Source organism: Cavia porcellus, unplaced genomic scaffold (genome assembly GCF_034190915.1).
Source record: "Cavia porcellus strain 051 isolate PalLab524CR breed Dunkin Hartley unplaced genomic scaffold, mCavPor4.1 scaffold_6, whole genome shotgun sequence".
Classification (NCBI taxonomy): domain Eukaryota; kingdom Metazoa; phylum Chordata; class Mammalia; order Rodentia; family Caviidae; genus Cavia; species Cavia porcellus.
In genome coordinates this window covers 97,266,066-97,290,844 of record NW_026947489.1, presented here as the reverse complement: position 1 = coordinate 97,290,844, position 24,779 = coordinate 97,266,066, and the positions used below count along the sequence as shown (strand labels likewise).

The 24,779-nt window shown below is 46.9% G+C and overlaps 2 protein-coding genes across 4 annotated transcripts in view; both read left to right on the top strand.

The window, feature by feature from the left end:
• The first annotated feature begins 4,978 nt into the window (after window positions 1-4,978).
• Window positions 4,979-18,102, top strand: LOC134476576 (natural cytotoxicity triggering receptor 3 ligand 1-like). Its single transcript, XM_063251802.1, has 5 exons — window positions 4,979-5,241; window positions 8,821-9,168; window positions 13,014-13,058; window positions 14,832-14,915; window positions 16,190-18,102. Exons 1-5 carry the CDS (start codon window positions 5,199-5,201, stop codon window positions 16,207-16,209), a joined length of 540 nt encoding a protein of 179 aa, XP_063107872.1. The 5' UTR covers window positions 4,979-5,198; the 3' UTR covers window positions 16,210-18,102.
• Window positions 18,103-21,230: 3,128 nt separating this feature from the next.
• Window positions 21,231-24,779, top strand: part of LOC106026732 (natural cytotoxicity triggering receptor 3 ligand 1-like) — a 38,143-nt gene continuing 34,594 nt past the window's right edge. For all 3 annotated transcript variants that reach the window (XM_063251799.1, XM_063251801.1, XM_063251800.1), the window contains exon 1: window positions 21,231-21,434. In XM_063251799.1, the coding sequence (XP_063107869.1) occupies window positions 21,317-21,434 (118 nt within the window). In that variant the 5' untranslated portion in view covers window positions 21,231-21,316. The remainder of the gene's footprint in view (window positions 21,435-24,779) is intronic.

Below are 24,779 nucleotides of genomic sequence, written 5' to 3'. Positions count from 1 at the left end.
TACCCTCAAAATCAACACTGATATCTCCAAATTCATTCCAATGCCTCAGATTTCAATGAAGCGTTTGTCTTTTTGTTCTTTCCATGTTTCACGTGAAATCTAACTCTCATGTTGGGGAAAACACAAAAATATTTCACCTATTTCCTCAATCTTAGAATGTACAAAGACGGCAGAATTCCTGATTCATGCCTCTAAAATGTTTGAGCTCGATACTTCTTTACATTTTTGTTTTTTACCAGAGGACATAGTCTCCAAATAGTGATCAATAGTTTCAGGGTTACTTTTTTCCCCTTCCCTTACTGTGGGTTTTTTTTTTAATTAATTAAGATCAAAATACTGTTTGTTCGCTCCTGTGTTGGTATTCAACTTGGGGTTTTCCTGTCTTGTAGTTGCAGCCAGGAAGCAGTGCTCAACATAAAGACCAGAATTCCTCTGAAAAGAAACGCAGCCATCTTCAGGGACAGTGAGGACCCGAGCTCTTCCAATTACAAATCAGTTCAGTTCATACCAGGAAAAACTCAGAGTCACATTCAGTATAGTGTGGGGAATCTGTTCACACACTAGAGAGTCAAAGAATCCCACTCAGGGCCTCAATCCCACTGCAGTGTCTTGCACAGGTCCAGTCCCAGGCTTCCAGCCCAGGGCACTGTCCTCTAATAGGCCAACTGGAGGTCTTCAGACCACAACAATGTCTCATTTAAGTCTGTATCAAGAAACTGCACTGGGAAAACACAAAGGCCACTGGTGGAAGCTAGAAAGCCTGCACCAGTGAGAGGAAGGATCTGTGCCAGCAGCCTGAGGATCTAAACTGGAGCCAGGAAGCCATGCTCAATGTGAGGACCAGAGACAGAGCTTTCCTGAAAAGAACCACAGCCATCTTTAGTGATAGCAAGGATCAGAGCTCCTCCGGTGATGAAAACAGCTCAGTTCACACCTGGAAAGCCAGCTTGACAGGCTTGTGCAGGAGAGTCAACAGTGCACCATCTTCTGCTCCAATTCTGCTCGGAGGCTGTTAGCAACAATCCTCGGGTGGGCCTTCCACATGCAGCACTTTGCTGGTGCAGTTCAGATGGGTGTTACAAGGTGACTGCCAGGTATCCATTCATTAGAGAGCCTCAATATGGCCTTTGAACCCGTGTCTCCTTGATACAGTTACTCTACAAAGTCTCCAGTATTCCTCAGGGTTTCCTGGGCACTTTTAGCATTCTGTAGCCACCTATACCTTATAGAAATTTTGCCCTGGACACAACCAACACTTAGAGCCACACATCCCCCACCATGGTTCCCATCCTTGTCCCTCATCTCAGCCCCACAGTCTGGGACACTCAGATCACCCCTGGATTCCATCCAAAACCCACTCCTTATCCCTCTCAAGCCTGACCATTCCTACCCTGCCCAACAACAGTACCCCCTCTTCCCCTACCCTAGGGATCTCACAGTCTGTCCTTTCTTACCTTTTGGGACACAGCCTCCAATTCCTGTCACCTCTTTTTACATTACAGGTTTAGAAATTTTTTTTTCGGTTGTTTGTTGGTTGAGGTAAAGCACCCTCCAGCATGTGGCCCTGGCAGTAGAAAAGACTGCTGCACATAAGATCATGGAAAAGGAGCTTTTATCATGGCCTGAGTTGAGGATGGGTGTGGGGGTGTTCATAAAAGCTGAAGATGAGAGAAAAAATGGTGGGAAAGCCCATGGTGTTGGGTAGAGCATGTTTCTGCCTGAAACATCTAACAGCTTGTGGATCCCCTGTGGGCTGCGTCCTCCCACTGCCCAGCTCCCACTAGCCCAACCTTTGCCAACCCGTGCCAACCCCCAGCTTCTTGTTGGTGGAATAAAATAGCTGACACCCACGTGATAAAGCAGGAAAGGTTCATTTCAGCTCAAGGTTTGTAGAGGCAGCAGGAGGAGGAGCAGGGCGGAGGAGGAATGGCTCCTTCCTGGGGTCAGGCAGGAATCCTGAGTGTGCAGTGTGTATAGGAATTTGTCTCAAGTGTAACAAGTTCAAGTCTAAAAGCCTGGGCAGCTGGAGCCAGGCCTGGGCCTAGGATGCTCTGAACCAAATGTGCCCTGGCAAGAGGCTCAGTGCTCTCTTCTCAGAAGGGGCCCAGGCCTGGGCAGGCAGGGAGCCAGAGGCAAAGGGGATAGTCTTAGTGACACAGTGTTGAGAGCTGGGATGGGGAGTGCTGCAGAGCTCTGGTGGCCCTGCAGGCCTTTTTTTTTTTTTTTTTAACCAAGGCTGAGCTAGGCTGTTCTAGGTCGCAAGCACTGGTACAGAGGCTTCCAGGAGCCACTGATCTCCCTTTTCCCCCCAGCAAGCTCCAGAAGGCAGGAAGGCAGGAGAGTGAGATGGGGTGTTTAGGGAGGCCTATGGTATGAGTAAAGAATGGCACAGTGCCCTGGAGAGGAAAAAGAGAAGTATTTCTGGGTTGTACCTGTTCCCAGTGCAGCCAGAGGCTGAGGTTGAGGCTGAGGCTGAGGCTGAGGCCTGGGGCTGGGAGGAGGGAGCTGGAGGCAGAGGGAACAGTCTTCCAAGCCCTGAACTGAGGAACCCAGACAGGGCTGATGGTGCAGGTGTTAAAGGCACAGAGAGTGAAAAGCAAAGAAGGGGACTCAACCAATCCACTCTAGTGCCTGGAAATTTTACAGATAATAATTCATTAAGTCTCTCAGTGATTTTATAGTTGTTGAATATTCCTCAAAGCATGTATTAGATTTTTGTTATCATCTAAAAATTAAAGAGCTCTTTGTCTGGTAAACTCTACAGTCATGGGATGGATGTATCACAATTGCTGTTCAGTGCTTTAGGTAATCCAGCAGGTCAGGGAAGAGTTGATAGCTCCTCTTAAGAACACAGAGGACTGCAGTGGGATGACCCCATCAGCTTCCTGGCATCTCCAGCAAGCCTTCCAGTCCTGTCCACAATTAATGCATAAAGGAAAAACAGCTTTTCCAAGTCTTGGTGTAGGGATTAGGGGTAGGAAATAAAGCCAGGTCGTAGCCTGTTTCATCATCACCAGTCAGGACACTGGGCTGCGGGCAGGGATAACAGAGAGGGCTGGTGGCAGAGTGGGAAGGAAGCTGGCAGCGGGCAGAGGGCAGGCTGAGGTGTCACTGCTCATGCCCCAGCCTGCAGGCCTCTTCTGTCTTCCTTACCGGGCTCTGCACCTCGCGAGTAAAGGGCTCTCCCCCAAAGTCAAAATGACCATGAAAGGTAAATATTTTGATGAGTTCAGCACACAGATGCAGCCACAACAGTGCCACTCCAGGCACCTGCACACGTGCATGCCCTCAAAAAGTGGCAAGAATGGTGGGGCAGGTGTCACCAACTAGAGAGGGAACATTTTGAGGGAGAATAATGATAAGGTGTCTCTTATGAGGAAATTTTCAAATTTACACATCCCCAGTGGATTCTCCTCACACCTCACCCAGGCGTTAGAGGGTAAGGGAGGTCATGTGGAAACACGGGATTTGGAGAGGCAGAGCCCACTGGGATGTGAGGTCATCACAGGTGGTGGGCAAATAACACACTGGGCAGGACTCCTTGCTCCTGTGATTGTGCTCATGTGGACACCAACAAAGGCACTGAGCTGCTAGTCCCAAAATATGGCACACATAGTGTGCGCATTATGTAATATGCAAAGACAATAAAAAAGTAGTGCTGGGGGCTTATGTATTTTCTACAGTGTGCTTTTAATTATCAGAATCCAAGTTTTTTACTTTAATAAAAAACTGCTTTTTTTAAATTTATTTTTTATTTTTTAAATAAGCCTATGTCCAGGGCTTTCAACAGATTGGGGACGGAGCTGCTCTGCTCCTTAAGAAACCCCTAGCAGGAAGCCTGTGGTCTACCTATGGTTCAGAGCCAGATTCCTACCCACATGAGTTAAGTGCTGGCCACATTTCCCACAGCACCTTTTCCCCCTGAGTGGGGGGAGCAGTTCTCTACAGCTGCCCTGTCTGGAGCAGCTCTGGACAAGCTTTAGGCGGGATGGGGTAGGGACAGCAGGAGACTCCTCTGTTTGAGGTCTGGGAGGCCCCTCTGGGCTCCAGTTATTTTCCCCTTGGGAAGGACTCTGAGTTAGAGCCCCTGAGTTTAAGCCCTCAGATGACAGCTTCCCCCACTGGCTCCTCAGCAGAGCTCATGCACCACATGTGTGACTCTGCGGTTCCCCTTCCATGGAGCACGATTAAGATAAAAACCACACATAAGTAGAGACAGTGAATTTGTCTCACTAATTTTAAGCCTTGTTAGTGGGTGAACAAGCCAAGGCTTTGAGACTATTGCTTTGCAATGCTAGGAAGAGCCAACATCTAAGGATCCAAGAGCCAGCAGGCTGTGAACCCTTGACGGTCAAGAGTAACTTTAACACCAAAAAAAAAAAAAAAAAAAAAAAAAAAGAAAGAAAGAAGGAAAAACAAAAGGGGCGGGGGATTTAGCTCAGCGGCTTAAGCGCCAGCCTTGCAAGCAGGCAGTCCTGAGTTAGATCCCCAGTACTGATAAAAAGGAAAAAGACAAAAAAAAAAAAAAAGTAACTTTAACTGCGGTAACTTTTCTGATGCTTTCTGCTGAAAACCGAAAAGGTCAGAGGGATCGAGAGGCCCCATTGTGAAGGTCTGTATTTGTACTGAAAATGCAGATGAGCCAGCTTTCTGCCTCCTCCCTGAGCTCGCTCTGGGACCCCTGCGCCTCGCGCTGGAGCCCTTGCGAGTCCGCGGAAGGGGCCTCCTCTTAAAAAACCCAAGCACCCCACACTCACAGAGGTCACTGTGCTGGGGTAGCTGCGTGAGAAAACCTTGGATTCACTCTTCATTGGGAGAAGAAGTGATGTTTGTTTATTTGTTAATGTATGAACTCTCACCCCACTTAAGATGACGCGAATTCTCAGTCCAGGAACTCCAGTGGGGGATTTCCTGAGGTTCAGCCTATTAGCGCCAGTCTTCTCAACCGGGGGCTGGTACCACCGCAGCAGGAGGCGGGGAGACGCTGGAGATGTCTCCAAGATTGGGGCGTCATCCCTTAATCCGAACATCAGAAAGCAACCTTGGGGAGCCCCTCAGCCTGCAGCAACAGATACTGTCCCACAGTGACTTTTCGAGTCGCTGGGCAGTTTCGGGGCTGAGCGGACCCCAAGAAACCTGCACCGACGGGCTCCTGATGCGAGCGTCCAGCGCTCGCGGAGTAGAGAGTCGCGGTGGTGATGGCACTCGTGCTGCTCGCTTGTGGGGCGCTGGTGACTGCAGGTAAGAGCTCGGGACTCAGGGGAAGAGACGTGACTTAAGGCTGTGCTCGCCGGGCGGCTCCGTCCCAGGGCTCGTGGGTTTGGGCCCTATCCTCATTCTCTCTGTGGGGACCTAGGAGAAAACGAAGAGGGAGTTCAGAGTAAGAAAAGTTCCTTTCCTTATGTCCTAGGGAAAGACATGGAGGGCGTCACGTCAGCGTGAGCGGACAGTGAAAAACTTTTCTGGGTATTTTTCTCTCGGATTCAGAGTCTCAGTGTGTAACCCAGGCTGGCCTTGAGCGCACTGTGTACCCCGGAATTGTCTTGGACTCCCAGTGATTCTCTAGCTCAGCCTCCCAAACTCTGAGATTACAGTTGCGCTGCAAGCTGGGTCGTGAGAGTGCGCACTTTGAGGAACTTAGCAGCGGGCCAAAGGAAACCACGAAAATGCAACCTGACACGACAAAGCGCAACTTTAGATGTTTTAAGACCTTTATAACTTTTGATTTTTTTTTTTTTTTTTTTTTTTGGTTTTTGTTTGGTGTTTTTAGATAAACCGCCCTCCAGCGGGGCAGGGGAGCCCATGTGACAAAGGCAGTAAAAGGGACTTTGCCAACATGTAGGAACATAGGAAAGAGAAGCGTTTGTCGTGGCCTGAGTAGGCTGAGGTTTTTGAGAGTGAAATCAGAGTGAGAGTTTGGGGTCTACATAAAAGTTGGAGAATATGGAAAAAACAGCTGGGAAGCACCTGTGACTGGATAGAGAATATTTTTTGCTTTGAGAACTTAGCAGCTTTTGTATGGGAGAGGGCGCCTCCCAACTACCCCCTTTTCACCTGCATAACCTTTGCAAAACACCCCCTTCTTCAGCAGTGCCCCACCTACCCTTCAACCCCCACATTCCAGTCCACCCTGAGGAACACACTGCCATTCCCAGCTGAGCCTTCACCAGCCCCTGCTACATTCACATCACTCCACTAAGGGCCCATTCCTTATGCCCCCTCCACCACTCAAAGGCCACCTCCTGCCCCCAGTGCGTCTCCCAGCCTGCCCCACCACCATCCCACTACTATGCATTCCCACTCCACCCCATTTCCTTCGCTTGTATTCCACTTCACAGCCTGACACATCACCCATCTCCCACTCCTGCACCCAGCCTTTGCTGCTACCCTCATCCCCATACCACCTACCATCCCCACCCTGTGCCCTCCATTTCCACATTCCTTCCTTCACTCACCATCTTCATCCCCCTAACCCTCACCTCACCTCTCACCTGCCCCCCAACCTCCCCCAATTCTGACCTGCTCCACTCCCACTCATGTCTAGCCTGGATAAACTAAATGTATGCAGGTATCAAATACCTGTATGCCCAGCACTGGGAAAACCGATGCAGGAGGCTTGTTGTGAGTTCCAAGCCAGCCTAGGCTAAAGAGTGAGTTCAAGGCCAGCCTGAACTGCATAGTAAAACTGTCTCAAAAAGACCAAGGGGTGGGGGGAATTGCAGATGCTGGGCTAGGACATGGTGGTGGCCAGAAGAGATGATGCAAACCTGGAGTCACCTCTTTTCTTATTGTAGCCTTCTCTCCCCTCTATCCCTTCCTGTAAAAATCCCTCACACCAGCTCTCAATAAGATGATGGCTTGACACAGAGGACTCTTCTCCATATCCTCGGAGCAAGCCTTAAAGAGAGTTGTTTTTCCCAGTCAACATAAATGGCCTCCTTAGAGTTGGCTAGAAATTAAATCATCAATGAGAAATTCTTAACACCTATTAGGCCTAGATATGCTAGTGATGAAGTGGGTGGCTTCTGTGTGTGAAGGGGTGGGCAAGGAGACACCAGGAAGCGAAGTGAGTGCCAGTGTGAGGGTTGCTGGGGAGCCAGAAGTGGATGCTCATCTTGGAGAACTTGGCAGCAGCTTCTAGCAGTGGAGCAGCTGTACACACAGCCATGTGGAATGACCTTGAGTGAAGGGAAATAATGAGACCTGTACACCATATACCCCAAACCACATGTGTACTGCATGCACGGTTATATACCATTACCATAAACAGAAACAAAGCAATACACTTTTACAGAGCACAAAAGTTGAAGACATGAAAGGACTTATAATGGGTTGCTGATGGGGAAAGGAAATGACAGTACAAAGAATGAGTGGTATTTGCATACATGTGCAGTAAATAATCTGAAAATAATATTGAGCAAAACTCCTTGTATAGTAGCATCAAAAAGAGTAAACTTGTTTATGAAGAAATTTAACAAGAGAAACAACACATGTATAGTTATATGCAACTCATAGTGGTGTTTTGGTCAGTGAAGAGTTACATACATGATTGTGGTCACATAAGATTATAATGCATATTTCTGGGTAGAGTGGTGTTCCCTGTTATCTAGCACTAAGGAGGCAAAGGCAGGAGGACTGGTGTAAGTTTTGGGTCTACAGAGTGAGTTTTCTGCCAGCCTGATCACAAGAAAAAGATTGCCTTCACCTGGTGACAAAGCGGTCATAAACTTGCAATGTAGCACACAGCTCATGTGTTTGTGCTCACAGGGATACAAACAAAACTCCTGTGCTGCTAGTTGTGTGAAAATGCAGCACACACAGTTATGCACAGATGTAAGAATGACAGTCGATGACACTGAGTTATGTATTTGCTATACAATGCCTATTAGATCACTTTAGAGTGTTCTATTTGTATATTTAAAAAAAAGAGTCCCATAAAAGGCCAGGTGGGCAGTAGCTTCATGAGTTTTGTCACTGCATCTTTGAATCTAATTAGGACCACAGTGAGTGGCTGCCCCATCCACTGAGGTTTGTGAGAGGTTTACACAGTTGATGCTCACACTGTGGTGAATCTGGCTGATGACAATTTCAGGTCCTGTCAGTGAGTGACCTGTGACAGGACTCTGACACCTATAAATATTTTCTAGAGAAATGTAACAAGATCCTCTCTTCCTGTCAAACTGGCACAGCAAATGCCACAGATCAGGTGGCTTCCCAGATATTTTTCTCACCATGATGGAGGCTGGGAAGGCTGAGAGGAATGTCCTGACTGAGGGAGTCTCAGCTGAGGGCCCGTTTGCTGGTTTGCAGGACACTTTGGTGTTTCTTCCAGGCAGAGTGAGAGATCTGTTCCCTTCTCCTGTTAGAAGGACACTAATGCCATTCCTTGGGTTCTGCCCTTAGGTCCTGGTCAATTCTCAGAGGCACTGCCTCCAAACACCATTGCCCTGTGGAGTAGGGCTCCACAGACACATTCTGGGAGGACAGAGACATTGAGTCCATAGCACGTACCACACACCCTTGCGTGGGTGATAGTGGTACTCCCATATCAGTCAGCAGATGGTGTGAAATTTCTAGCAGACTCTCAGCTGGTCACTTGGTAGAAGGTGGTAAGCTGGTTCTGAAATTCCTGTGGAATTATATCAATACAAACAGCCAAAATAATGTTGAAAAACAAGAAAGAGGAATCTTAATGGGTGCATTAGGGCCGTGAACTGAGAGCCTGTGCCCTGAGTCCTCACGGTTACCCCAAAAGGAATTTATTACTTGGTGGATTTGAGATACCAAGGATGCCCAAAACCAAGTGTGTTTTTGTCACAGGTTCTCTGAGAGTGGAGGTGCCACTAAGGAAACTGACCGTACGCCTGAATGACAATGTCACCATGCCCTGCAATTTCTCTGGCTTCGCAAGGCTGGATCTATGTGTTATGGGCATTAGGTGGTATCGCATAGATCCTGAGTCTAAATCGAAGATCACGGTGTTGGAGCTATTTGGCAATAATAAAAACATTCCCAGAACTGGGGCTGAAGTGTCTCCAGAGAGGCTACAGAGGGGCGACGCCTCACTGCAGCTGCCTGCGGTCCAGCTGGGGGATGCAGGAGTATACTGGTGCGAGGTGGTGGACACCCCTGCCATGGAAGATGACAGCATCTTGCTGGAAGTCCTGGGTGAGTGCCTGAGGGCAGAGGCCTGCAGTCACACTGTGCTAGGTCCTGGGGTGGAATGCAGTTGGATGTGTGGGGCAGAGTATGGGTCTATCCCAGACATGAGCTCCCGTCCTGGGCTTCTATACACCCTTAGATAGCTCTGGGCAAGTCATTAGTCAGTCTGAACTTCAGTGCTCTACCGAAGTTGGTCATTGGTGAGATTGGGGGACCACGGGTGAGCAGCTCAGCCCAGAACCCAGTCCTCATCAGTGTTCTGTAAGTGACAGTGCTAGCAGTTGGTAGCTAATTCCCTCCAGCTGTGAATCTACAGTCAGTGTCACTGTGGAAACCACAGGGCAATGAGTAACTGGGGAGGTCTGGGCCCTGGCCTGACTGACCTCAATTCTATCCCAGTGTTGCTGTTTCAAACCTGTGACTGTGGCCAGTCATTTAGTTTCTTGAAACCTGAATATTCAACTGTATAAAATGAGCTGAAAGCGCTTACCTGGCCCATAATAAGATGTAAGGCATTGTGGTGCATGTCCTTAGATGCCGGTGACCTGGGAGGCCAAGGCGGAGGATCTCAAGGGTGCAGAGATCCTAGGCAGCTCAGATAGATGCTCTTTCAAAACAAAGCAAAACTGTATAACCAATAAAGAGATAGAAAAAATATAGCAAATACATCACTGAGTTACAGTGATTCCCTGGTATAGGTGAAAATATCCAGCTGTTTGCCTGTTGTACTGTAGGGAGGTTCTCAGTCAAGGCTTAAAACATTCCCCCAAAAGCTATTTGAGCTGCTTTTTCCTCTTTTATAAAAGCATCTGACATGTGGTTGAGCGTTGTGGCTTTTAGTCTGTGGCATAATCACAGATGTTTATTTTCTTATAGTTCTGGATTCTAGAAGTCTGAGGTGAGATGTCAGTGTGGCTGATTTCCCCTGAGTCCTCTCTTCTTGGCCTTTTCTCTGTTCTCCCTCATGGTCATTTTTCTCTGTTTGTCCTAAATGTTTTCTTGGAGAGGCACCAGTTACAATCAATTAGGACCTACCCTGACAGTCTGTTTTTAATGTAATTATGTCTATAAGAATATGTGTTTAAATCTTCACACTCTATGTCCTCTCCAGGAACACTGGAGAGGACGTAGAAATTTTAGGGAGACACAGATCCTAACAAATGAGCAGCATTTTCAAACCCCCTTCAGTGTATGTGTTGTTTGATCACTTTGTGTCTAAGTAATACTAGGTGTGCAGCATTTTGTACTTGTAAAAATTCATTGATTGTGCAACTTGCAGAAAGCCTGAAATAGCAGTGCTTTTAAAAAAGAAATGAACAAGACATCCCAGTGGGTTCTCATATTATTCCTACCACTGTGCAGAATTTATCGTACCATTACCAGCTTGCCTCAGTATGGTGACTTTCATTTAATTAGAAAACCAATATCAATAAGTTCCTGTTAATCAGGGTCTGTAATTTATTCAGATTTCCTGAGTTTTTACTTAGTATGCTTTTTGTGTTCCTGGATCTCACGTAGAACACCATACACTTTTAATTTGCGTGTCTCTTTTCGGCTGTGAACGTTTCTAGACTTCCCTGGATTTTGATGTCCTTGAAAGTTTGAGCAGCAGTGGTCGAGCTGTTGTAGGAGACACTCTCTGGGAGTTTGTTTGCTGCACTTATGATGTGACTGGGGTTTGGATTTGGGAGGGTGATCATGGGTAAAGGGAGTTTGCAGCCCTCGTCCAGTCACATAATTCATGACTCTCCATGTCGCCCTTGTTCTCCTGGGTGCAGTCCTGTGTGCCTGGCTGCTTCACTGTTAAGTTACTCTTGCTCTAGGCTTCTGTGCTCTGGTCCTTGAGAGGAAGTCACTGTGTGTTACCCCACTGTAGGAGGTACACACCTTTCCCTATGGGATGCAGTAGCTCCATGATTTATTTGGAATTCTTCATAGGAGAGCTGTTTTCATGGGTTTTTCTTTGTTATTTTTTTAACAGATGTATGACTACATAGCTCTATTCAGAAATAGTAAGATCTCTGGGAGGCCATGTGGATGTTAGAGGGACCTAAAGGTGACCATATAGCAGGAAAGTAGCATTTCAAACCCTCCATCATAGAGTGTTGAATTTTGGGGCTCTATTATGTTTTTGTACCAGGCATCAAGCTCAGGACCTTGCGCTTGCAGGTGCTTGTGCTGCTGAGCTGCAACCCTAGCCTTGTTTAATACTGGAGGTGCAGACGTATGTTAATTACAGTTCATTTATTTTGCAGGTTACAGAAACTCTGAAATAACTGGCTTTTCAAAAAAGTTAAGATTCTTAAGATTGTCCAGAGAGGGCCTGGGGGCTTAGGTCAGTGGTAGAACACTTGTATAGCAAGCTGGAAGTCCTGAGTTCAATCCTCAGCAAGAAAGACACTTAAAAAGTTAACAAAGCAACAACACCAAAAAGATAATGCAGAAGGATCCCATGTTACTGTCTCTGCCCCATTACCTGTCATTAACAGCTCAATTTGTTAATTTAATGCACCTGTGTGATAGAGTGGCATCTAATAAAGTCCATAAGAGTCTTTTAGCTTTTACTTAATATTCTCTATTTGTACTAATGTCCTCTCTAGAGTACTACATATCCTCTAGAAGTTCTTAATTTATTTTTTTTTTTGAGGTTCCGGGGTTCGAACTCATGACCTCAGGCTTGCCAGGCAGGTGCTTATGCCACTGAGCTAAATCCCCACCCCCGAAGTTCTTAATTTTACTGAGTTGCAAATTCCCAACTTTTTCTTTCATGTTTTCTTTCATGGCTCATGTTTTGGCGTTTTACTCAATAGCTTTGTCTTTTGGCACTGCTGCAATTAGAGTCAGAGCCTAGAGCATGTCAGGCTTTGCACTCTCACAGGCGACCTCTGCAGCCTTTACCCTGTGTTTAAAAGTGCATCACCAAAAAAAACCAAAAAAAACCAAAAAACCAAAAAAAAAAACAAAAAAAAAACCAACAAACAAAAGTGCATCACCAAATTCAAGGCCACTGGATTTTCTTCTGTATTTGCTTAGTACATTTTATTGTCTTCTGTGTTTATCTAATTCTATGATTCACTTTGAATTAATAACTGTAGAATATCAGTCTGTATCCAAATTCCATGTGCATTGTTTGCATAGGAACGCTGAATTTCCCAGCACCATTCCTTGATTGATTTGGGGTGTTCCTGCTCAGTTATCACCTTGGCTCCTTGGGCAAAGATGAGTTGAACACATTGGTGTGTGTCTATTTCTATTGATTTATTTGTCTACTCTTTCAACAGAATCTCACTGTTCTTATGTAAAACTACTTCCTGATAGGTGCTTTTATCTTCCCTCATTATATCCAGAGTGAGCAGACCCTAGGTTCCGGTTGGCACACCTACCTGCAGTAGGAGTTGGTGATGAACCTTTCAACCTGAATGTGTTGTGTGCAACTGAAGATAAGCATGAGAATCAAGGTCACCGTGTGGCAACACCCTGCTGGGTCCCAGGACCCCCAGCCAGATGCCAAACTTGAACCAGACTCCATTGACTTTGTTTACACTTGCTGAAGTCTAACAGGGCAGATATCAAATTGGTGACCAGCTAGTTTATACCCACCATCCAGAAATTCCCAGTGTGCTGTGGCATCTCAGTAACCCTTCAGCTTATTGATTAGCATGGTTGAGGCATTATTTCTGCCACTGAGTGTACATCCTTGAAAGGAGTGGGTGCTGATATTGCCTGTCCTGCCTGGCTGTGGTAAAAGAGATGTAAATGTTTAGGGGTGGTAGAAGCCAGTTAGCCTGATGTGGGAGTGATAAAGGAGAACTCGCACTGAGTGCAACACTGTGACTTCTTTTCTCTGGCAGATGAGCAAACCAGCAGAGCATTTCCGGAGGGAAACGTGGGAAAAGGTAAAGACATACACCTGTGTGTCAGTCCAATGAGTTCTGCCTGGAAACCTGTAACATCTCAGGGAGAAGCTGACCAACAAGGGTCCCCAATACCAAAGGACTTCCACAGACACCAGTACTGATCCCATCATGAAGAATACGAGTGGTCTGTTTAACACCCCCAGCTGCTTGGAACCCACTGCCTCTCTGGAAGACAATGGGAGCATCTACCTGGTGTGGTAGTGGGCCACATATCCTTGCACACCTCCCTGAGGTTGAAGTGCATTCTGCCTGTGAGAAGTGTCTTCTCACACATTTCTTCCCTCTGCTCCTTGGTCCCTGAGTGGTCTAACGTCTTCGTCAGTGTTTGATGGGGGAAAACAGTAAACTTGGGCTAATGGAACAAGCCGGGTCTGTCTCAGTTGAACAGCAATGTGAGTTCAGTCCCTATTCAGGGGTGGTAGTAGTCATCAGGTGGAAATTGGTCTACGGGCCAGCTCATGACAGTTTTAGGTTTCTTGAAGGTCCTTGTGATGTAGAATGGGACACTTGTCAGCTGCTAGGAAAAAGGGACAGGATTGTGCCTCTGTCCCCTGATAATAAGGGCTGTGGGGCTGAGGACCAGCACCTCTTTCATTCAGACTCCAGGTCCACTAGATGCTATGATCTGACAGAGGCCAAACAGATAGTCCTTAGTAGGCTCTGTCCCAAGATGAGGAGCCATAGGAGGATAACCCTACAAATCCCCATGGCTCTCTGCTGACATACCTGATCCTTCGATAATATGACTCCTACTAAAACCTCCTGCAGGCTGGGGTTTTGGGGCTCCTAAGTTGGTTGCCCAGTTCTTATCTCTCCTATTGAGTGGGCAGGACCCCACTGATGAAATGAATGTTTCAGAGACAGCTTGAAGCCCTGAGGGATGTGAATGGAATAGGCCAGACTGGACCTTGGCTGATACTAAAGAGAAGTGGGTTGTTCTCAAACAAAGGCTGGGCTATGTGTGTGGGCACTGTGTGCAAGACGGGTGTGGCCCCCAGAGAGTGTGACCCCAAAATACGCTTGGTGTGGATGGGAGGAGGGCTCTGTCTGAATGGTATGGAGGTAATTGGTAAGAGACAGCAGGCTCTGTAAGCTGGGAGGATATGTATGACACATGTGTGTGGTGTGTGGGGTTTAATGCTACCTGCTTTCTGACATAAGCATTCTGTACAGTAAGTCGCTGACTTGAAGCATTTCAGTTCTGGGATAGAGTTCCTAGGTCAGACCTATTTGTAAATCTCACAAAATAAACAGTATACACCTTTGATAGCAATGTACAATATAAAGCATGAAAACCCAAAACCAAACACACAAATTCGATAAATATACTATTTCTCCTTTTACTCTTACCCTAACATGGTGGTAGAGTGCAGAACAACAACTGGACTTGCAACAACCTGCACTCCTAGCAGTCCTCCCCCCTCACCGTGGTACTGATGTCCAGCAGACACACATGAGTTACTCCTGACCATAATTTATTCCCACCTGTGTTGTTCACAGCATGAGGTCTGTTTATATATGTAAAAGTTCACAACCCAAATGTTCATTAGTTGGAGACTTCCTGTACTCAGAGAGTGGAGATGTGTGTGATAGGAAAGGGGATGCCAAGTCCTGTGGCTTGAAGTTGTGCTGGGATCTCTTGACAGGAAAGGGGCACAAAGCTCCTCGATGCTAGCAGGAGTAATTTGCTGTGCGTTGTCTTACGCTCTTGCCACTGGTTGCTCCTTACTCTGGTTCTCGTTTTTTCTGCAGCATCTAAGAAGATAGATTCCATCTGGATCCTTGCTCTTCCTATCTTACTGACTTTAATAGTGAATTTTAATATACTGGAACAAGGTATGGTGCACTGTCTTACTTTTTTAGTTGCTGAGACAAAATACTTGATTGTCAAAGTTAAAGGGGGCAAGATTTATTTCGCTCACAGTTTGTCAAGGCTTCAGTGCATAATTGGCTGGCTCCGAGGAAGGTGGCTTGGCAGACAAACACAGATCATGACAGGCAGAATGTAGCAAGAGCAACAAGACACCTTAGCGGCTTTTTTTTTTTCATTCTTCCTCTTGGATTATGGAGTGTCAAATCAATCAGTGAACTGATTTAGTGATTATACACCCTTAGTCCCAGCATTGAACCGTGAATAAATCGGACATGCTAGATCCAGGCACTTCTGGAAAAACCCCAGCTAATAATCACATGAAGCTTAAGGGGGACATCTAGACACAAGCCATAGCAGGCTCTGAAAGAAAAGTACAGTCTTTTGTTTTGGACTTTGCTCCAAGACCTCAGAATCATGATCGGTGGGCAGGGTCAGGCAGCTCTGAAGGTTGGTGCTGGTGCGTTGGAAGTTTTGTGTGTGATTTGAAGGCTCTTGGTCTGCTTATCCTAATCCTCTCTGATTTGTATTGCTGTGGGGTCAACATGTGTTGGTTTATGACACTGGGAAGATGCACTATGGACCTTCCTTTGTCTCTGTACAATGCAAGTGTCACTGTGAATTGAACCTGATCATGTGAACTCAGACCCAGGTTTTGAACTACGTGCAGGCTGCATGGGTCTCACACACACGCAGAGCACAGAGCAGAGAGAAGGTTATTCCCTTTCTCATGTCTACTTCATGTTTCAGCTGGATGAACCACCACCTTGGCTTAGTCCAGATACTTTTCAGCTTCCATGTTTCTACATGGAATCCTCGTGTGCGGCCCAAATATCAAGGGCCACAGCTTCAGTTTACAGACCCACAGGGTGAATGTGTATGCCAAAATGGTTCTATTTTACTTTTTCTCCTATTGCCTAGCATGCTGGCAGACACTGCCACTGTGCTATAGCGCCACTGCTTAAAATGGTTCTAGGTGATACAGTTTTTCTTAGTTACTTATGGCCCTGTCATGGTGAAATCTGTCCAAGACCAACCACCTCTCACCAGAAATGAAAAATGAGAAATTTTTTTCAAGAAAAAAACTGCTCATCTCAGATTAGTTATGTGAGTCCTGGAACTCATTCTCCTGGTTGGAGCGAAACCAGTGAGAAAACTGGTATAAAGTGGTTTTCACATGTTTCCATATGATATTTGTATTTATTGTCACTTTTTTCCTTTCTCTCATTCTCATATGCAGGTGCTCTTGTTGTAAACTAAAACCCAGCTGTGACAATGAAGAAAGAACTGTAGCCCTACAAAGCATGATCGTTTACAAAGATAACTCCAATTCCTCACTGTTTCTTTGTGCACATCTGCTGTCACATAAATTTCCCGTGCCCTCCAGCCCACTCTCTGGACAGTGGGCTCAGGCATGTGCCTTACTCCAGCTAGTATAAGAAAGTGACTCCACGCCAGTTCTCACTGTGCCCTTGAGAGGCCATTTGTGTCTCCCTTTGCTGTCTTTGGTGCTTCTGACATGAGAAGGACAAACCCTGGCTGGCCTGCTGGAGGAGAAGCAATACAGGCCACAGGGCCACATCATCGCGGGTGAAGTGACAGCCATTCATCTCCACTCATGCCGATCTACCTGTGTTCAGCAGTGCTGACAGAGCCAACTCTCAAGACAGGAGAAATATTTTTAATTAAATATTTATTTTTCAGTAATGATATTTGTCAATCTAACTGTGGTCAGGTGTGCTGACTGGGCGAACTCTAAGGACAAGAGAAATATTGAACTGAATATTTATTTTTGAACAATGATATTTAGCCACATCCATGAACTAGCCTAACCCTAACCCTAAGGCGCCCAAGATGAGCTAGATGAACAAGTTGTTAGGCAGAGGGGTTTCCACTGACTTTGATCTGAGTGCAACTATTTTTCTCCCACCAGGAGAGGAGGCTGCACCCCAGCTCGGCTTTCTGCATTCTGACTTGTATCTTCCTTTCTTCATCCTCACCATTCTTCCCCCAGGAAACTCAAGAGCTGCACTGGATGCAGCATTTTGGCCCCTGATAGGGACCGGAGGCATGAGGAAAATCATCATACAGCATGTGAGAGGACACCTCTGGTTCTCATATGCAGGTGCTCTTGTTGTAAACCAAAACATGAATCAAACAGGTTCATGAGAATAAAAGAGCACAGCAGGCTCACAAGAGGCACAGGCAATAACAATGCATGGGCTGATAATTAAACTCCATAACCCACCTACTCCCCGGCCCCAGTAAGAAATCCACTGTTTCAGAGGACAGGCTGAGTTGATAGCAACTAAGGTCCATAAAGCGACTAAATGCATTTCTTTTTTGGTGGACAAGCATTCTGAGCATCTCTTGGGAGGATGACAGTATGCAAGATAGCAAATATGAGGGATTTCCTTCTATCTTGTCTTTGAAATCCAATATTGGTCTTACTGTTTTACTTTGTTCTGATTAATTGATTTGCTTTATTCAGTATTCTGTTTTGATTGGTTTTAGTCCATTTTGGCTTTGGTTTGATTTTGCTCTACCCGATGGCATGGACAACTATTGTGAAGATAACAAGATATACTATGGTAGCTATCATTGTTTTCCTAGTACCCTGCACTGAAGTTCTGTACCAATTTTGCTGCTTTGTCTTGATTGGCTTTTTTCTGTTTTGTTTTTTTGGATTTTATTATCTCTCAAATCAAACATACATAAGCAGGAGAGGTGTTATCAACATTCATTTCTTTGGGTATAAAACACGGGGCAAACAGGCTCTGAAGAACAACAGATGTATACAGAAATGCTTGGTGTATTATTTATTCCTGCATTTACTTTTTGTTTTTGGACTGGCATCTGTGAGTGTCTTGATGACCGTGCACCTGTTGAGATGACCACAGAGAATTTGGCTTGGAGCACTATCTTAAAACTAAGTCCCTAGCAAAAAAGTTCAGTGGAGCTGTGGCACAAAGTGTCCCGCCCCAGACAGTGTACTTCAGTTTGTTAGTTGCCCAGGGAATGCTTCCTTTTCTAGTTGTGGTTGCTCCTGACTCTTAGAAACAGCTGGTCACTGAGATGCACATTGTATAAACCAGTCCCCCATTAACAAGCCATTCTGCCTGTGCACTTTTTGGTTGCTTATCTCATATGAACCCCAGACCACCAGAGATCAGGGCTTCATAGTTTGGGAAATTTCACCCCATTTTCCATACTGGAAACCTGCACTGGCATTTTCAGGCCCCTCAGGCCCCCCACACACCTCAGGCCTTTCTGCTGCTCACACAGGTCTCCCTGCAGCTCACCTCCTTCCAGCTCTGCCCTTCACCTGCTCACTTAGCTCGTCCTCAAAACATTTTCCTGGAGACAGCTTCCCTTAGAGCCAGCAGAGGAGAGTCCTGGCTCCTCACAGGTATCATGATTCCCAAGGCCTCTGAGGTTTCCCCAGGCCTAGGCCTCAGACCATTTATGTTGGACTAAGACATACAGAAGCCCCTGAGAAAGAAGACAGGAATTCTGTACATCAGGGTCATACTCTTTCCATACTGGGGCATCCACGTATCCACTCCAGGATGGAAGGAGGTGGGGACAGGAAGAACAGTGAGATTAAAACAGCTGGGACCAGAAGTGGGCCTTGCTCTATTATTGTAGTGGAGTCGAGATCATTTTAGCTTGTAGCCAGGCTCAGCATGCTGGGGCTTTCAAGATCCTAATGGGAAGGGAGATGGGTGCTTCCTACACTTCATTTGATTCTGTTCAGGGCAGGTCCAGCTTTAGAGGTGGCTGAAGGGTGGGCTGCCCAGACTAGCCACATAGGCGTTCATGCATGAACTCCTGCATTTCCCAGATCCTCATGTCTTCTAAGCTTTGATGGCAATGTGTGGAACACATGAGAGAAAGTGTATATTTGACTTCATGATTTCTTTCCTTCACAGTGAGACACAGCAGGGTAGAGGTGAGTAGCTCTGGTCAGCGCCAACCAAGAGCTTCCTCTGTTTATAGCTCAAAGTCAACCCCTCTCCACTAGTGGTGAACCTTGTTATCAGGAAACCTCAGGCTTTGCAGCCCGAATATGTTCCAAACTCCTCCTCCCCAAGCCATCAACAGCCCAGGTGAAGGAAAGCAGACTCTGTGGAGCTGTGTTGCACACTGGCCTGTGTTGCATTTGAAATAACACTGCTGTTACTGGGGAGGTGGAAGGTGAGCTTCCGGGTCCCCAGAGGATGCTGGGGTGCACTGGTAGACAGCGAGGATAAAAGCAAGCAGTACAGTGGCCCAGGCTGCATGGAAATTTGCAGTCCTTTTGCCTCCACTTTCCAGAGTGCTGAGGGTGCAGGTGTGTGCACACTCTCACAGTTCCTCTAAAAGGAAACACAGCCATCTTTAGGGGCAGTGAGAACCCAACTCCTCCGATGACTAAAACAGTCCCATTCATACCAGGAAAAACTTAAAGAGTCACAAGTAATATAGTGTGGGGAATTGGTCCACACACTAGAGAGTCAAAGAATCCTTCTCATGGCCAGGATCCCAAGGCAATATCTTGCCAACAACCACTGTAAGACTTCCAGTCCAGGGTAATGTCCTCTAAAGGGCTGTCCCCCAATGTCAAATTGACTATGAAAGGTAAATATTTTGATGAATTCAGCATACTGATGCAACCACAACAGTGCCATTAAAGACACCTATACACATGGATCCCCTCAAAAGGTGGCAATAATGATGGGGCAGGTGTGCCCAAGTAGAGAGGGGACATTTTGAGGAAAAATAATGACAATGTGTTTCTTATGAGGAAATTTTCAAATTTACACATCCCCAGTGGATTTTCTCAGGTGTTAGAAAGGTAAGGGAGGCCCTGTGGAAGCATGGGATTTGGAGAGGCAGAGCCCAGTGAGATGTGAGGTCATCACAGGTGGTGGGCAAATAACACACTGGCAGGACTCGTTGCTCCTGTGATTGTGCTCATGTGGAGACCAACAATGGCACTGAGCTGCTAGTCCCAAAATATCGCACACAGAGTATATGCATAGTGTGCGCATTATGCAATATGCATCGGCAATAAACAAACTAGTATTAGTGGCTTATGTATTTTCTATATTGTGTTTTTTAATCACGAGAGTTTAATTCTTTTTACTTCCATTAAAAAAAAATCTGCTTTTTTTTTTTTTTTAAAACAAGCCTGTGTCCAGGGCTTTCAATAGATTGGGGATGGAGCTGCTCTGCTACTTAGGAAACCCCTAGCAGGAAGCCTGTGGTCTACCAATGGTTCAGAGCCAGATTCCTCACCCACATGAGTTAAGTACTGGCCACATTTCCCACAGCACCGTCCCAACCCCCGCAGTGGTGTTGATGAGTTTTCCACAGCTGCCCTGTTCTGGTGTAGCTCTGGTTGGCCTCAGGCCTGGAGGGAAGAGGGAGGGCAGGAGTCTGTCCCTTCCAGGACTGGGAGGCCCCTTCTGGGCTCCAGTTATTTTCCCCCTGGGAGGGACTCTGAGTTAGAGTCCCTCAGTTTAAGCCCTCAGATGACAGCTTCCCCCACTGGCTCCTCAGCAGAGCTCATGCACCACATGTGTGACCCTGGGGTTCCCCTTCCATGGAGCACGATTAAGATGAAAACCGCACATCATCAGTAGGGACCATGAACCTGTCTCACTGATTTTAAGCCTTGTTAGTGGGCAAAGAAGCCAAGGCTTTTTGAGACTATTGCTTCACAATGCTAGGAAGAGCCAACATCTAAGGATCCAAGAGCCAGCGGGCTGTGAACCCTTGACGGTCAAGAGTAACTTTAACTGCAGTAGCTTTTCTGATGCCTTCTGTTGAAAACCCAAAAAGGTCACAGGGATCGCGAGGCCCCATTGTGAAGGTCTGCATTTGTACTGAAAATGAAGATGAGGGAGCTTCTGCCCTTTTCTCCCTGAGCTTGCTCTTGGACTCCTGCGCCTCCTGCTGGAACCCTGGCGAGCTCGCGGACAGGGCTTCCTCTTGAAACACACACTCACCCCGCACCCACAGAGGTCGCTGTGCAAGGGTAGCTGCGTGAGAAAACCTTGGATTTACTCTTCATTAGGGGGGAAGGAGTGATGTGAATTTATTTGTTAAATAATCTATGGAATTCTTACCCCAGTTAAGACCACTGAAATTCTCAGTCCAAGGACTCCAATGGGGTTTTTCTGATTGGTCCGAGACTCCGCCTCTGGGGCTGGCTACCAATGGGCAGGCAGTTGACAGAGAGGCGGCTGGGGCGTGGATTAGTGCGTAAACTGCCCAGATTTACAGCCCTCAGAAGATCCGAAAGCCGCCTTGGGGAGCCCCTCTTCCTGCAGAAGCTCTTGGTATCCGTCTTGGCCAGGGAGGTTCCTTCCTAGCTTCTGGGATGAGCGAAACCCAAGAAACCTGCACCGATGGAAACGTGACCGAAGCGTCCCTGGCTTGCCGAGTCGGGGGTGCCATGGCACTGCTGCTGCTCACTTGTGGGGCGCTGGCGACCGCAGGTAAGGGCTCGTGACTCGGGGAAAGAGATGTGACTGAAGGCTGTGCTCGCAGGGCGGGCTCCGTCCCAGGGCTCATGGGTTTGGGCCCAGTCTTCATTCTTTCTGTGGGGATCTAGAAGAAAACGAGGACGCCCAGTAAGAAAAGTTCCTTTACCGAGGTCCGAGGGAGCAAGATGGAGGGCGTCACATCAGCGTGAGCGGACAGTGAAAAACTTTTCTAGGGTTTTTGTTTTTTGTCAGGTTTAGAGTCTCACTGTGTAACCCAGGCTGACTCAGAGCGCTGTGTACCCCGGCGTGGTCTTGGACTCCCAGTGATCCTCCTGTTCAGCCTCCCAAGCACTGGGATTACAGATGAGATGCAGGCTGGGTCCTGAGCTGGCTCACCTTGAGGAATTTAGCAGTGGGCAAAAGGCAACCACTCAGAACGCAACCTGAGACCGCACAATGCAATTAGATTATAAGTTTTGTGATTTTTATTGTTGTTGGTTTTGTTTGATGTTTTGAGATAAAACACCCTTCAGTGGGGTGGGGCGCTCATGTGGCAAAGGCACTAAAAGGGAGTTTGCCAACATGTAGGAACATAGGAAAGAGAGAAGCATTTATTGTGGCCTGAGTAGACTGAGGTTTCCCAGAGAGAAATCACAGTGAAAGCTTAGGGTATACATAAACGTTGGAGAATATGGGAGAAACATCTGGGAAGCACCTGTGATTGGGTAAAGACTGTTTTTGCCTGGAGCACTTAGCAACTTTTGTAGGGGAGGGGAGAAGTTCCCAACTGCCCCTATATCACCTATCCAACCTTTGTAAAAAACTCTTCTTTAGCAATGCCCTACCCTACTCTTCAACCCCCACATTCCAGTCCACTCTTAGGGAGCACACCCCCCATGCCCGCAGACCTCTCACCAGCCTACCCCTGACAATCACATCACCCCCCTGCTGCGCCATTCCAGGCTCCCACCTAACCAACCCCATGTCCTCTCTTCCACCACCCTAAGCCCACCCACTCCCTACCTCCAGTCTTCACCAAACTCACCCATTCCCATCTTCTGCCCCCCAACATCTCACTCCCAGCCGTACCCCCACCACCATCCACTATTCTACACTCCCACACCAGCCCATTCCCTTCTCTTGTACCCCACCTCACAGCCTGACCAATCACTATTCCCCACCTCTGCCCCCAGCCTCTGCTCCCATCCCCATGCCCCACACCCATTCCCACCTTCTGTGCCCACCTACTCCACATTCATGCCTTGATTCACCATCATCATCCTCCTAAGCCTCACTTCCTACCTGCCCCCTATTTCCCACCACACCCACTACCACTCATGTATAGTCTAGATGAACTAAATATACAGGTGTCAAATACGTGTAATCCCAGCACTCAGAAGGCTGAGGCAGAAGGAGTGCTGTGAGTTCCAAGCCAGTCTGGGCTAAAGTGTGAGTTCAGAGACACCCTGAACTGCATAGCAAAACTTTATCTCAAAAAGACCAAAAAAAAAAAAAAAAAAAAGTAGATTCTGGCCCAGAAGAGATGAAGCAAGCCTGGAGGCACCTCTTTACTCATTTTATCCTTCTCCGTTCTATCCCTTCTTGTAAAATTCCCTTACAACAGGACTCAGTGAGATGGTGACTTGAAGTAGAGGAGTCCCCTCCATGTTCTCTGAGCAAGCTATAAAGTTTTTTTTCCCCACCAACATAAATGGCCTCCTTAGACTTGGCCAGCAGGCAGCAGACCTGAGCACAGGAACCTGAGTGGCTGAAACAGGCTAGGATGCCCCATTTTCCATCAGGAAGCTCAGTGGCTGAAATTCTGGCAGTGAGATGTTCGACCTCACTCTTTACAAACTTGAAGGCCAGAAATTAAACCAGCAATGAGAAATTCTTTAACACATATTAGACAGGCCCAGATGGGCCTGTGATGGAGTGGGTGGCTTCTGTGTGTGTTGGGGTTGAGACTTTATGAATGTGGGTGCTGGTGTGTGGGGTGCTGGGAGCCAGAAGGAGTTACTCACCTTGGAGAACTGGGCAGCAGCTGCTGGCAGTGGAGTACTTGTGTGCACAGCCTGTGGAATAACGTTGAATGAAGGGAAATAATGAGACCCAAACACCATACACCCAAAGCCACATGTGCACTGAATGCATGGGTATATGCCATTTCCATGAACAGCAGCCAAGCAACACAGTTTTACAAAGCAGAACAGTTGTAGACATGAAAGGACTTAGGATGGTTTGCTGATGGGGAAAGGAAATGAGAATACGAAGAATGAATGGTATTTCCATACATGTGCAGTAAATAATCTGAGAATAATATTGAGCAAAACTCTTTTTTATAGTAGCACCAAAAGGAACAAATTTGGTTATGAACAAAATTTAATAGGAGAAACAGCGCAACTCATAGTGATGTTTTGGTCAGTGAAGAATTGCATACACGATTGTGGTCTCATAAGATTATAATGCAGATTTCTGGGTGCAGCCTTTTATCCAGCACTAAGGAGGCAAAGGCAGGAGGCTACAGAGTGAGCTCTCTGCCAGTCTGATCACAAGGAAAAGATTCCCCTCAGCAGCTGGCAAAGCCGCTGTAAAGGTGTAATGCCGCACACAGCTCATGCGTTTGTGCTCACAGGGATGCAAACAAAACTCCTGTGCTGCTAGTTGTGTGAAAATACAGCACACACAGTTATGTGTAGATGTAAAAATGACAATGGATGACACTGAGTTATGTTTGCTATGCAATTCCTAATAAATCACTTTAGAGTATTTGTATTTTTTTTAAAGGTGTCCCATAAAATGCCAGGTGGGCAGTAGCTTGGTGAGCTTTGTCACCATGTTTTGAACTCAGTAGGATCACAGTGAGTGGCTGCCCATTCATTTAGGTTTGTGTGAGGTTCACTCAGTGATGCCCACAGATGGTGAGTGTGGCTGATGAGAGTTCCCATGTCCCTGTCAGTGAGTGACCTGTAACAGCACTCTGAAACCTGTAAACATTGTCCAGGGAAATTTAACAAGATTGAAATATATGAAGAGAAAATTTGGGCTGTCTTTCTGTCTGTCAGGCCAGCCTAACAAATGCCACAGATCAGGTGGCTTCCCCAGATTGACTTCTCACCATGGTGGAGGCCGGGAAGCCTGAGAGGAAGGTGCTGGCTGAGGGAGTCTCTGCTGAAGGCCTGATTGCTGGTTTACAGGACGCCTCTGGTGTGTCTTCCAGGCAGAGTGAGAGATCTGTCCCACTCTCCTGTTAGAAGGGCAGTAATGCCATTCCTTGGGTTCGCCCTTAGGTCCTGGTCACTTCTCAGAGGCACTGCCTCCAAACACCATTGCCCTGTGGAGTAGGACTCCATAGTC